The sequence below is a fragment of the Lissotriton helveticus genome, chromosome 8 (genome assembly GCF_964261635.1).
Source record: "Lissotriton helveticus chromosome 8, aLisHel1.1, whole genome shotgun sequence".
Classification (NCBI taxonomy): domain Eukaryota; kingdom Metazoa; phylum Chordata; class Amphibia; order Caudata; family Salamandridae; genus Lissotriton; species Lissotriton helveticus.
In genome coordinates this window covers 232,577,495-232,591,441 of record NC_136069.1, presented here as the reverse complement: position 1 = coordinate 232,591,441, position 13,947 = coordinate 232,577,495, and the positions used below count along the sequence as shown (strand labels likewise).

Genomic DNA, 13,947 nt, shown 5'->3' with positions numbered 1-13,947 from the left:
TTCCAGTAAAGAATTGGCTTGGTAGTTTGGTCTGCCCTGTTCCCATGATGCACTGGGCCAGGGTCAGACTAATTTGCATATAGCCAGGTTCTGAGCTGGGATGGTGCAGTGACCTAAAAAACGGTGATGGATCAAGCCCTGATCTTTTGACTGGGTAGGAGTGTTCTGCTTAATTCAGATACTCTGTCCATCACCACCCCCTTTATGAATCGTTTTGGCCACCACAAGTGTGGAAGGGTATGCTCAGATGTGAGTCCCTTGCTCACTGCACCATCAGGATTCAAGCAAGCCGGGCCGAAGACGGCTGTAATGCCAGAAACCGGTCCCCGGAAGCTTGTTTCCTTTCCAGTAAAGAATTGGCTTGGTAGTTTGGTCTGCCCTGTTCCCATGATGCACTGGGCCAGGGTCAAACTAATTTGCATATAGCCAGGTTCTGAGCTGGGATGGTGCAGAGAGCTAAAAAACGGTGATGGATCAAGCCCTGATCTTTTGACTGGGTAGGAGTGTTCTGCTTAATTCAGATACTCTGTCCATCACCACCCCCTTTATGAATCGTTTTGGCCACCACAAGTGTGGAAGGGTATGCTCAGATGTGAGTCCCTTGCTCACTGCACCATCAGGATTCAAGCAAGCCGGGCCGAAGACGGCTGTAATGCCAGAAACCGGTCCCCGGAAGCTTGTTTCCTTTCCAGTAAAGAATTGGCTTGGTAGTTTGGTCTGCCCTGTTCCCATGATGCACTGGGCCAGGATCAGACTAATTTGCATATAGCCAAGTTCTGAGCTGGGATGGTGCAGTGAGCTAAAAAACGGTGATGGATCAAGCCCTGATCTTTTGACTGGGTAGGAGTGTTCTGCTTAATTCAGACACTCTGTCCATCACCACCCCCTTTATGAATCGTTAAATGCGAGAGTCAGCGCCTTAAAGGTAATCCGTCTCGCAACAGGGAGCTAGTGAAGCCTTTTAAGCAGCTCCGGTGCACTCGCTCTTCGATGAAGGCCAAAAATGGCCCTTGCAGCGGAGTTCTGCACTAGCTGAAGGCACGCAACAAGAAATTTTGGCAATCCCAGATAGAGCACATTAGCATAATCTAGGCGGGATCCTATCAAAGCCTGTACTGTGGTCTTTCTGTGCTCCAGGGACAAAATCGGAAGAAATTTCCTTAGCATTTTTAAAATGCCAAAGCATTTCCCTGTGAGTTCGCGAATCTGAGGCCCAAAGGAAAGGCCATCATCAATCTGGAAGCCAAGATTCTTCGCCTTGGAAGAGGCATCTGCCAGAGAGTGCATGTCAGGAGGCCACCAGGCCTTCCATCTCGGATCAGACGGGCAGCCAAAGAAAAGCAATTCCGATTTATCGGAATTGCATTTCAGACTGTGCTGTTTAAACTAGTCAAAGACCGCTCTGAAGCAGTCCCTGATCCGCATACCATCAAAGTCGGAGCCCTTAATGCAGGTGAAAAGGAGCTGGGTGTCATCAGCGTAGGATACGATCTGGGCACCAAACGACTCCGCCACTGCTGCCAGGGGGGCCGTATAGATATTAAAAAGGGTGGGGCTCAAGATAGAGCCCTGAGGCACCCCCACCTCCAATGGCGGCATGTCGGCGGAGAATGGTGGCGCCCAGATCGTTTGCCTACGACCGGCCAAGAATGACTCAAACCACTTCAGCACCACTCCACGCAATCCGATCTCCCAGAGTCTTAAAAGGAGACCGTCATGGGGAACGGTGTCGAAGGCCGCCGACAAAATCCAGCATAACTAATATGGCCTTTCCACCTAAATCCAGAACTTCCCGGATGGCATCAGTAACTTCAAGGAGAGCGGTCTCCGTACTCATGTTGGTGCGAAAACCCGACTGAGTATCGTGAAGGATGGCATTACTCTCAATGTAGTCAGAGAGGGAGATATGAACATGCTTCTCAACCACCTTTGCCAGAGCCGGGAGAAGGGAGATCGGCCTATAGTTAGCTGTTGGGAATGGGAGTTTCAAAGGCGGAACATTGTCCCACCTTTGCCCAATCGCGTGCCGTTTAAAAAAAAAAAACACGCGCAAGACAATGCCACACGAGGAAAGCAAACCCACACGCACGAGCGTGTGGGTAGCTTTCAAAACCACTTTGGAAGTGATGCAGCGCTACTCCGGAAATGTTTTCTAAAACCATGTCACCTATCCCTGTATTAGCAAAAGGACAGATAGTTCCCAAAATTCATTTTCTCCTAACTTCCCTAACTAATAACCTCATCTAAAGCTCATTTATTCAAGAATTCTTACATCTCCGGAAAATCGAAAGAGAGTTTTTTCCCAAGAAAACTCACGTCTTTTTATACCCTATTTCACTAACTTTATCTATCTACAAAAGTAACTATTAGGACAAACTCAAGTTCTGATTGGACAATTTGAGGGTCGATGAGCATCACCTCATCATTCTAATATTCAGTTTCTGTGGAATCAGCTGAATTTAAAGAGTCCTTTGTTTGAGAAAGTCTGTGGCCTAGTCACATCCTCAACTAGTTACTACAGGTTCCTTTCCCACGATCAGTAACTCAAATGTTCATTCTGTTGGCAGACATCTGGACTTCCAGGCCAAGCCGTCCTTGAACCGCTTTCACTCAGGCACAGGCGTCTCACATTCAATCTCGGTCTTGGGCTGCGCATGCTCAGTTTATCTTCCATTCACAGTTAATAAAGCAGCCATCTTTTTACTAGGCCTCACGGGCCAGAACGGGAACTATCATAGAAACAAACACAAATAAATGTTACTTATTGAAATATAACCCTTCTGTTTACCTCCCCCCATACTAAGGTTTTCCCTATTAGTTGTTACCTAGCAAATAAGCAACACATGCATGATATATTCACCTAACTCCATATTTTTGCCACAGAATACATAAACAGAAAGCACATTATGCCAATTTTGATTAATTTAAAGCTTCGCATTAATAAACAACATGACGACATTACTAAATTACTCAGTTATAGTTTTCCATGCTAGCAGATTAATATTCCCACGGGTATTTGTGTGTGCATTCTATTATACGTTGATTAGTTTTTCAAACCACACAATTAATAAAGGTTACAGTTATGAGGAAATGACTTCACGAGGGGTATACAAAATTTTGTTTCTCCACCTCGCTCCATCAGAAGGATAACTGCCTCATGGAGTGAGTGACTAACTTATAGAAAGAAAGAAGAGTTGGACCACATAAAAGACCAATATCCTCTGAAAACAAGTTGAAACTGTTCCACCCCCTTGCCATTTTAATCCAATAAGCTGAAAGATGTTTTTTGTTCTGTAGTAATAATATTGCAAAGCTTGCTACAAAATAAAGAACTGTTTACTTTCTTTCTTTCTGCAGTTTCCATCTGCCTTTGAATTCAATGAATATTTTCTAATAACTATTCTGGATCATCTGTACAGCTGTCTCTTTGGAACGTTCCTTTCCAATTCGGAGCAGCAGAGGGTGAAAGAGGTAAATTATTAACTGGCTACAGTCAGTGATCATTTTTTCTCCAAATTATTTTAGGTGTCAAACTGTAGAACTTTACATTGATCTTCAGAACGATTTCAAAATGTCTCTAAATGTGTTGCTGTGTTGTCAAATTTGTAGTCTATAGGTAGATGGTTAACAGGTGAACTTTCTCGGCCCGCTCTTAAGAAGGAAACAACCACATGTCCTTAGTTATTTAGTACTGCAAAGTCGTGTCAGGCAGTATATTACAGCTTTTAGAGGTCTGGCTTGAAAGGGCAGCTGTCTGCTTAGCTGTTGTTACTACTTCTTTAGAATATACATTGTGTGGTTGTAGGCTTCGCCCAGGGGTGTATTTCTCTCTCGTTTCATATTATTGCCTGGTTGATTTCAGCCCCCTCCTATGTAGTGCTTGTATTGAAATGCACAAGGAACTATTTTACATCTGAAAAGTACTCTGAAATGACCCCCCAAAAAATTCCTTTTCATTGATGCAATGCACACAGAAAACACAATCTTTTCCTTCAGTAGGCTTTTTTATTACAGTTAGGAGGTAAAATGGCAACTATATCTTTTTGCTTTGGCAGTGCTTTTTTTTTTTGCCCCGATTCCGCAGTATTGCAGAAAAATCAACCAATTTATTTTCTTTTCAAATTTTGGCCGGGGGGCTTTTGGAGGGTTTCCTCTGGTTCCCTCATGTGACCAAAAGGTGCAAGGTATCCTTACCCTGCCCCCATATATATATATATATATATATATATATATATATATATATATATATATATATATATATATATATATATATATATATATATATATATATATATATATATATATATATATATATATATATATATATATATTTTTTTTTTTAAAGTTCACAAGAGGGGACTAAGTCCCTTGTCCTGTAATGGCTGCCAGCAACATTTTTGACATGTTGCTGGCAACCTATAAGAGTGCTCAATCCGGGGGCGTGGCCAGCAACATGGCCGAATAAGCTGTGCCCCGAATGAGCTCCGCCGAGCCTTTATTAATCCGCCTTTAAAACACGTCCACGGAACCCTGAGAGACGATCTGGGACACGCCGTGAGCTCTGAGCAACTGGGGGAGCCATCGACACTCGAATCGCTGCAGAGAAGGGAGAGGTGAAGACGCGCTGACCTGACGAGAGGGGATCGCGGCCCGTCTGACAAGATGGCGGCACACTAAGGCCCGCAGTGGAGAGACCGGTCAGGCGGGATCGGGACGCAAACAGGACTACCTGAAGGTCCTTTGGGGTCCCCGACAGCACACTAAAGGCAGCCGGTCCACTCCCCCCCCCCCTCCTCACCTCCGCACAATCCCCAGTCCTCACCGCTGCCGGACAAAACCCCCGAGGCCGAGTCCGACGCTGGGAGCCGACTCGCTTGGCGGCGAGGGGCTGCGGAGGCTGACAGGCGAGGAGACGCAGCTCTGGAGAGCGAGCGCCTGGGGGTGCTGTTGGTGGCCGGAGCGCCACGGAGAGGTTAGGAGCGGGGAAGGTGTCGACACAATACCACGGAAGGGCTGCATTGCAGGGAAGAGACTGCCTGACAAGATGGCGGCGCCCTGAAGCCTGAAGCGGGGAGACCAGCCCAGTTGGCTCGGGATGCTAATTGGAACACCTGGGGGGGGATTTGAGGAAGACGAGTGCCCAGAACAAGCGGCCGGACCTCGCCCACCTGGACGCCCCCATCCCCCCGCCTCAATCGGACAGATCCCTGGTCTGGGGCCACACATCACGAGGTTGAAATCCGGCACAAATAGCCTGGGGCGGCAGGCAACGGAGGAGAGCTGGGGCACTGACACCTGGGCCAGAGGGTATTGGCGGATCTGAGTCCCGATTGCCCACCCTGCAACACCCTGTGGGAACTGGACGACCGGGGTGCTGGGAGCTACTGCATCAAACCCAGAGAAGGTGAGGCCTGATTGAAAGAGCAGCGGGGATCCTGGGACAGAGTACCTCCGCCTGGGAGCTGATGGAAGCCCCCCGTATTGATAAACAGACACCAGGTGGGGAAAGAGACTTGGGAGAAGCTATCCCGAAAGGACCTGGGCCTGGGGCAGCACGCTATCGGTCCGCAAATGAGAGATCTACGCTCCCTGTGGCCTCCCGGCCCGCCTCCCACCCTGACTCGGCGCCAAGGTATTACAAGGGGCGCTGACCGCAAAATGGAGATAGTTAAACCGTGGGAGAAAGACAGAAGCGGGCACCATACGCATCCCACATCACAGGGGGGGACACTGGGATAGATCCCCCTGCTTGGACAAGAGAACGACTAAGCAAGCCCACGACGGCCCATCGCGGAGACCGGCCCCCCTGGACGCCTGGCTCTGGTGGTGGGGAGCCCAGATTGAGGCCACTGGCACATCAAGATCGGACAGCAGCCTGGTGCTCGCGACATGGGAAAGAAAGAGATGCCCGCTCGGGCCCCGAGGCAGGGCACCATGGAACGATATACGACGGCCCCGGAGTCAGCGGGCACGGAGCCGTGCTCGGACACGGCGCTCCTGATGGAAGCCATTCAGGCGTCGCGAGCTGACATACAAGCATCCAGATCAGCCCTGGAGGTCAAGATTGGTGAAGTGGGAACGGAGGTCACACTGCTACGGCAGGACTTACGTAATTTATCGGAGAGGGTGGCCACGGCTGAGACCAGATTGGGGGAAGCAGGTAGCACAGGCCTGGATAGACCCGCAGGGGACTTACGTAGGGGTGCGAGGACGTTGGAAGAGACAGGATTACACGTTTATATCGGCATATGCACCACCCAAACTACAGGCAGCCACACTCAGGGGGGTTACTGACATACTCTTCAACACGTCCGACACAATCCAAATCCTGGGAGGGGACTTCAATGATGTAATGGACGTGGGGGGGCGGACAGATCAGGGGACAGGGAGAGGCCAACGGGCCCGACTTTACTAGCCGCCACCATCGAAACAGTAGGATTGGTGGCCACCTGGAGGTGGCTCCACCTAGGAAGCAGGGAATATTCCTTCTTCTCGGGGGCACATAAAGTGTACTCCCGCCTGGACTATGTATTCATGGCTAGGCAGACATTGTGCAGCACAGACGTGGCGGAATACCGAGCGTGAGGCATCTCAGATCACTCACCGCTGCTGCTCCGGGTAGGAGGAAAGAGAGAATATCGACCTAAGGTGTTGCGATTGACGGCCTGGGACCTCCAAAATGCAGACATACTAAGATGCCTGCGTGCAGATCTGAAAGTTTGCATAGCAGAAAATGAGGGGACGGTGACATCCAGAGTGACGTTACGGGAAGCACAAAAAGTGGTAATGCGAGACAGGGCACACAGATGGCTGGCAGAAGATAGGAAAAAGGTACAGGCAGAAGTGTTGGCCCTAGAAGCCCAGATTCTGGCCTTAGAATCAGAGAAATGGAACAGGACAATCCCGGGGAGGATACGACCTCCCAAGATGCGGTTCAGGACTCACATTCATGATTAAGGGACATGATGGACGAGAACATACCGGCTCGGCTGGAGGGCACGCAAGTTGATATACACCCTACAAAACTTTTCTAATCTGTATAGCTTGATGTATCTTGTTTTTTTGTACACAGAGCGGGTGGAAGGGAGACTTATCTGCACTTGCTACTGTCCAAGAGCTGGGGTGTTAGGGGATAGGTAGGGGTGAGCAACAGACCTTGTCGGCCTAACAGTCCCTGACGATGTTGGAACCAAAGCTGGGGCTGGGGGGGAGGGGAGGTGGGGTGGGGGAGGCGAGGGGGTTTGCTGCAATTTCAAGGTTGGGGGTTCAAAGGGAAATGTGGGGGAGGGTTGAGGGAGGGAGGAGAGTTGGAGGGGGGGTTCTGTACAGCATGTCATGACGAGCACACACACACACACGTCCAAACGGCCCCACATGCCAGACAGCGACCACGACCACCCAGTAATGCATGCCATAAGGGGTGATAGCCTGACGGGGTCACTGACTCACTAGATGAACTCCGGATACTCACTTGGAACGTTAATGGCTTGGGTGCTAAGGTCAAACAAGGATTGGTAAATAATTTTATAAAGAGATCTGACGCAGACGTAATACTGCTACAGGAAACGTACCTACAGGGTACAAACTGCGCCTTCCTGGCGAGAGGGCGATATAAAGTGCTAGCCCACGCGGGATTCACATCGGGCTCAAGGGGGGTTGCAATCCTGATTTAAAAATCACCCCCTATGCAGGTAGCACAGGCCTGGATAGACCCGCAGGGGACTTACGTAGGGGTGCGAGGACGTTGGAAGAGACAGGATTACACGTTTATATCGGCATATGCACCGCCCAAACTACAGGCAGCCACACTCAGGGGGGTTACTGACATACTCTTCAACACGTCCGACACAATCCAAATCCTGGGAGGGGACTTCAATGATGTAATGGACGTGGGGTGGCGGACAGATCAGGGGACAGGGAGAGGCCAACGGGCCCGACTTTACTAGCCGCCACCATCAAAACAGTAGGATTGGTGGCCACCTGGAGGTGGCTCCACCCAGGAAGCAGGGAATATTCCTTCTTCTCGGGGCACATAAAGTGTACTCCCGCCTGGACTATGTATTCATGGCTAGGCAGACATTGTGCAGCACAGACGTGGCGGAATACCGAGCGTGAGGCATCTCAGATCACTCACCGCTGCTGCTCCGGGTAGGAGGAAAGAGAGAACATCGACCTAAGGTGTTGCGATTGACGGCCTGGGACCTCCAAAATGCAGACATACTAAGAGGCCTGCGTGCAGATCTGAAAGTTTGCATAGCAGAAAATGAGGGGACGGTGACATCCAGAGTGACGTTATGGGAAGCACTAAAAGTGTTAATGCGAGACAGGGCACACAGATGGCTGGCAGAAGATAGGAAATAGGTACAGGCAGAAGTGTTGGCCCTAGAGGCCCAGATTCTGGCCTTAGAACGAGAACACTTGACTACTAAGAACCCTGGAATCCACCGTCAATTGTCGGACGTGAGGACCCAATACCAACACTTAGTGACGAATGAGGCGAAGGCACAAGCCCTGGCTACCCTACATCGGCTATACGTCGTGGGGGATAAGTCAGGGAGGCTCCTGGCATGGCTAATTAAGAAGAAGAGGGATGAGCGATGGGTAGATAGAGTGAAAGATAGCGGGGGGAATTGGACCCAAACGGATGACCAGATAGCCAATGCGTTTGCGGACTATTATGGGGCCTTTTATGAGGCAAGGGCACTGGGTACGGCGGAAGACGCCCTACAATACATGGGGAATATAGACCTCCCATCACTGGACGACACGGAGAGACAGGATTTAGAGGCGGACATAACAGTAGAGGAAATCAGACTCGCCCTAGCTAAACTCAGGACGGGCAAGGCGACTGGGCCTAATGGCTTCCCGGCGGAATTCTTTAAGAAAACGGCAGACCTCTTGACCCGCCATTTATTGGGCCTATTTATTGATGCTGAGGTGGAGGGAACGCTTCCCCCAGACCTTCGTCAGGCGACGATTGTCCCAATCTTTAAAGAAGGTAAGCCGCCGGATCAATGTTCATCCTATCGCCCCATTTCCCTCCTCAATGTGGAGGCAAAACTCTATGCAACGATATTGGACCTCCGCCTCCGAAAGGTAATCACTGGACTGGTCCACTTAGACCAGACTGGATTCCTCCCAGAGAGGGCGACTAGATATAATCTGAGAAGAACCCATAATTGGCTAATGGAAGTCTGTAACAGAGAGGATCCGCATTGGTTTCTCTCATTAGACGCCGAGAAGGGGTTTGACGCAGTACATTGGCCCTTCTTGGAGGGAGTATTGGACCGCTTTGGTTTTGGGCCCAAATTCAGAAAGATGGTAGGCCTCCTCTACATCGATCCCAGGGCGCGAGTCCGGGTTAACGGGAAGTTGTCGAGGGAATTCCCTATACGGCGCGGCACCAGACAGGGTTGCCCCCTGTCCCCACTCCTGTTTGCCCTCACCATAGAGGTCATGGCATGTGCAGTCCGGCAGAACGAGAGCATCTGTGGCTTCTGTGTGAGACCGACAGACACATATACGGAGAAACTTTCCTTATATGCGGACGACGTACTGTTGTACGTTACAAAACCGGAGACTACCATACCACCGCTGTTCTCGGAACTAGAGCGATATGGGTCGCATGCGGGATACCAGATTAACTGGCATGAGTCCATCTTGTATGATCCCCACCGTCAGGAGGGGGAGTCAGTGTTGCCAGAACATCTGGTAAGGTCGACAGAGGGATTTGCCATCCCCGGGGTCTTCATCACAACTGATAAGGACCTATCCTTTGAAAGGAATATCCGCCGCATCTTGCGCAACTTTGCTGCGGACGCGGCGAGGTGGAAACTGCTTCCCTTGACGCTCCTCGGACAGACGGCAATGTTCAAAATGATCACGCTGCCCAGATTTCTGTATGCCTTCCAGAATGAATACTTCCCCCTGCGATGTGGGGTGTTCAGAACTCTCCATGCGGAACTACGTACCTTTCTCTGGATGGGGAGGCGACCTAGAATGGCGCTCTCGACATTGCAAAGGCACCAATATAATGGCCGATTTAGAAGCCTATTATTGGGCAGAGCACCTGGTAGCTATTAATAAATGGATACACGCCCCGGCCACGCATCCCACCTTTGTACTAGAAAGGCACACTTTGGAGACACACACACATCTGCATTATCTATACTGAGGCAAAGGTAAAACTAGACTTCTGCTAGCAACGAAGCTGACGGTGGGGATCTGGCAGAAAGCAACGAGAGCGATAGGGTGGGAACGTAAACTAACAAAACAAACCCCATTGTGGAAATGCGCATGGCTCCCAGAACTCAACAAATTGAAGGGATTTCGAGGCTGGGATGATATAGGCCTATCGACACTGGGGGACGTCATGAAAAAAGGAACACTACAGTCATTCCCAGCACTATGTAAGGAGTATGGACTACACCTCACACAATATTTTAAATATATACAACTCCGACATGCATGGAGGGCTGAGAAAGCATTGACAGAGGCACTGCCAGACTATGCCCCCCTGGAGGGTCGCCTCCTGCAAGAAAGACTAGAGGCCAAGGCAGTATCGCTGACGTACAAAACGATAATGAATAATAGGCCAGATAAATTGGGTAGCCTGAGGACCACATGGGAGCATGAAGTGGGGGAAATGGACGAAGTAGACTGGAGCACAGTCCTTATGCACCCCAGGGAGGTTGCGATTAAATCACGCTTACGATTGATACAATTTAATGTCCTTCATAAGACATACTTTGATAGAGCCCGGCTACGCACCATCGGGAGAATAGCAGACCCAAGCTGTTTGAGATGCGGTGCGGCTGTAGGGGATTTTTTCCATACGCTATGGGCATGCCCAAATATACAACGCTTCTGGGAGGCAGTCCTGACAGAACTAGGAGAAGTACTAGAGACCACCATACCCACAGACCCCAAACTGACCCTACTGGGAATGACAAACGATGTGGATTTGACTAGACCCCTATTAATCTTTCTGGTGCTGGCCTTTTTTGAGTGAATTTCAAAGGTTTTTTAAAAACTAATTCCTAACTATATAACTCCTGAAACCTATGGTTTTTTCAGTGAATTTCAAAGGTTTTTTAAATGCTAATTCCTAACTATATAAGGCCTGAAACCTATGGATTTTTCAGTGAATTTCAAAGGTTTTTTAAATGCTGATTCCTAACTATATAAGGCCTGAAACCTATGGTTTTTTCAGTGAATTTCAAAGGTTTTTTAAACATGAATTCCTAACTATATAAGGCCTGAAACCTATGGTTTTTTCAGTGAATTTCAAAGGTTTTTTAAATGCTAATTCCTAACTATATAAGGCCTGAAACCTATGGTTTTTTCAGTGGTTTAAAAAAAAAATTGATTGGTTAACTGGCTTATTAAGTGTATCTTAGTGAATACATATATTAGCGAGTAATGTTTAAATATTTAAATATATGCATGAGTGATGTAATATGTGACGTCATCAGCAGTGCATTGCAGACGTGCAAGTTATAGTGAGTCCAACTAACTATAACGTGGGAATTTCAATGGTTTTATGCGAGTAAAATTTCCAGCTAACTATAACTGGTGTGAAACCTATGGTTTTTTCAGTGAATTTCAAAGGTTTTTTAAATGCTAATTCCTAACTATAACTGGTGTGTAACCTATGGTTTTTTCAGTGAATATATATATATATAAAATTTCTATGGCAAAATGAAACCCCTCATTTTGTTCCTTTTCAAATTAAATGTATTAAGTGTTACCGATTTATTCCAATCAAGATGACTTCAGGTGTGCCATACTTTTGTCATAAGTAAGACTGTTAGCGTTCTAGTTGTTCTTTAGAACACTCTGGGACATTCTGTCATTGGGCTATAGTTGGGCTACATCTGGCTGATATTTGGGCTACATTTGGGCTCTTTTGTCTCTGGTGGCCATCTTGGGAGACTGCATATCAGAATTTTTTTAATGAAATATAAGAGGATTTGAGAAGTCACTCAAAATGTGCCCTAATTTTTCTTTCTTCAGCACTAATCATAATTTCTATGGCAAAATGAACCCTCTCATTTTGTTCCTTTGCAAATTAAATGTTTTAAGTGTTAACACTTTATTCCAATCAAGATGACTTCAGGTGTGCCATACTTTTGTCATAAGTAAGACTGTTAGCGCTCTAGTTGTTCTTTAGAACACTCTGGGACATTCTGTCATTGGGCTATAGTTGGGCTACATCTGGCTGATATTTGGGCTACATTTGTTTTTTTTGTCTCTGGTGGCCATCTTTGGGCTACATTGGGCTACATTTGGACTCTAACATATATATAGCCCATTGTAGCCCAATATATATTTTTTCAAAGTTAATTTTCGTAAAAACCACTGGAGCACATATCTTGAGACATAGCAAAGGCACATCGGGCTACCAGTCCCTACAATTTTGCCAAGTTTGGTGGAAAACCATTCAGCCGTTCGGGCTAAAAGTGAGTCCAACCGCCCTATGGAAATTAACATGGGGAAAACACGTTTTGGGACCCCCCTTTTATCTCGGCCCCCGCTTGACGAATCCCTCCCAAACTTTCAGGGAAGGAGCAGAGCGCCGCGAGGCAAAGTTAAGGAAAATTTCAGGAAGATTCCTCAACCGGCGCCAAAGTTATTCCCAATAGAATGTTGCGGTTTCCCTATGGAAAACAATCCTAACTATATATACCTACTACTGGCTATCGCCAGTAGGTAATAAAATTTCTATGGCAAAATGAAACCCCTCATTTTGTTCCTTTTCAAATTAAATGTATTAAGTGTTACCACTTTATTCCAATCAAGATGGCTTCAGGTGTGCCATACTTTTGTCATAAGTAAGACTGTTAGCGTTCTAGTTGTTCTTTAGAACACTCTGGGACATTCTGTCATTGGGCTATAGTTGGGCTACATCTGGCTGATATTTGGGCTACATTTGGGCTCTTTTGTCTCTGGTGGCCATCTTGGGAGACTGCATATCAGAATTTTTTTAATGAAATATAAGAGGATTTGAGAAGTCACTCAAAATGTGCCCTAATTTTTCTTTCTTAAGCACTAATCATAATTTCAATGGCAAAATGAACCCCCTCATTTTGTTCCTTTGCAAATTAAAGGTTTTAAGTGTTAACAATTTATTCCAATCAAGATGACTTCAGGTGTGCCATACTTTTGTCATAAGTAAGGCTGTTAGCGCTCTAGTTGTTCTTTAGAACACTCTGGGACATTCTGTCATTGGGCAATAGTTGGGCTACATCTGGCTGATATTTGGGCTACATTTGTTTTTGTTTGTCTCTGGTGGCCATCTTTGGGCTACATTGGGCTACATTTGGGCTCTAACATATATATATAGCCCAATGTAGCCCAATATATATTTTTTCAAAGTTAATTTTTGTAAAAACCACTGGAGCACATATCTTGAGACATAGCAAAGGCACATCGGGCTACCAGTCCCTACAATTTTGCCAAGTTTGGTGGAAAACCATTCAGTGGCAGTGCTATTCCATCACGGGAGGGCAGCGTCTTCCAAGGGCTAGAGGGGAGCATGGTCCGGATACAGCGGATGCAGGCCAAATCCATCCTTGCTTGTCACCGCCAATTGCGACAGCACAACCTGCAGATGGGGGAGTTGACAAAGGGGATTGTTGACTTAGTTGCAACCAACCGGGAAATAGCCACAGGTATGGGCAGAATGACAACTGCCATGACACAGCTGTGTGCAAATTTGGACCAACATGAGCACATACGGCGCAGGGATGCCCGAGTACAGAACCGGGCAATTAACAGGCTTGCGGCATCAACAGCCCTGCTATGCCGCCGAGGGGCAAATATGGAGGAGTGCCTCACTAATAACACTGCTGAGATGACCAGGGGCATGGCCCGCATCACCAGTGCCATGGAGGCACTAATTATTTCTAACACTATTGTGAATCCTGCCCTGGACGTGGCAGAGGC

General features: G+C 47.7%; 1 protein-coding gene across 2 annotated transcripts in view; it reads left to right on the top strand.

The window, feature by feature from the left end:
- MTMR2 (myotubularin related protein 2) overlaps positions 1–13,947 on the top strand; it is a 530,987-nt gene that overhangs the window by 462,556 nt on the left and 54,484 nt on the right. For both annotated transcript variants that reach the window (XM_078656989.1, XM_078656988.1), the window contains exon 12: positions 3,358–3,471. In XM_078656989.1, the coding sequence (XP_078513115.1) occupies positions 3,358–3,471 (114 nt within the window). The remainder of the gene's footprint in view (positions 1–3,357; positions 3,472–13,947) is intronic.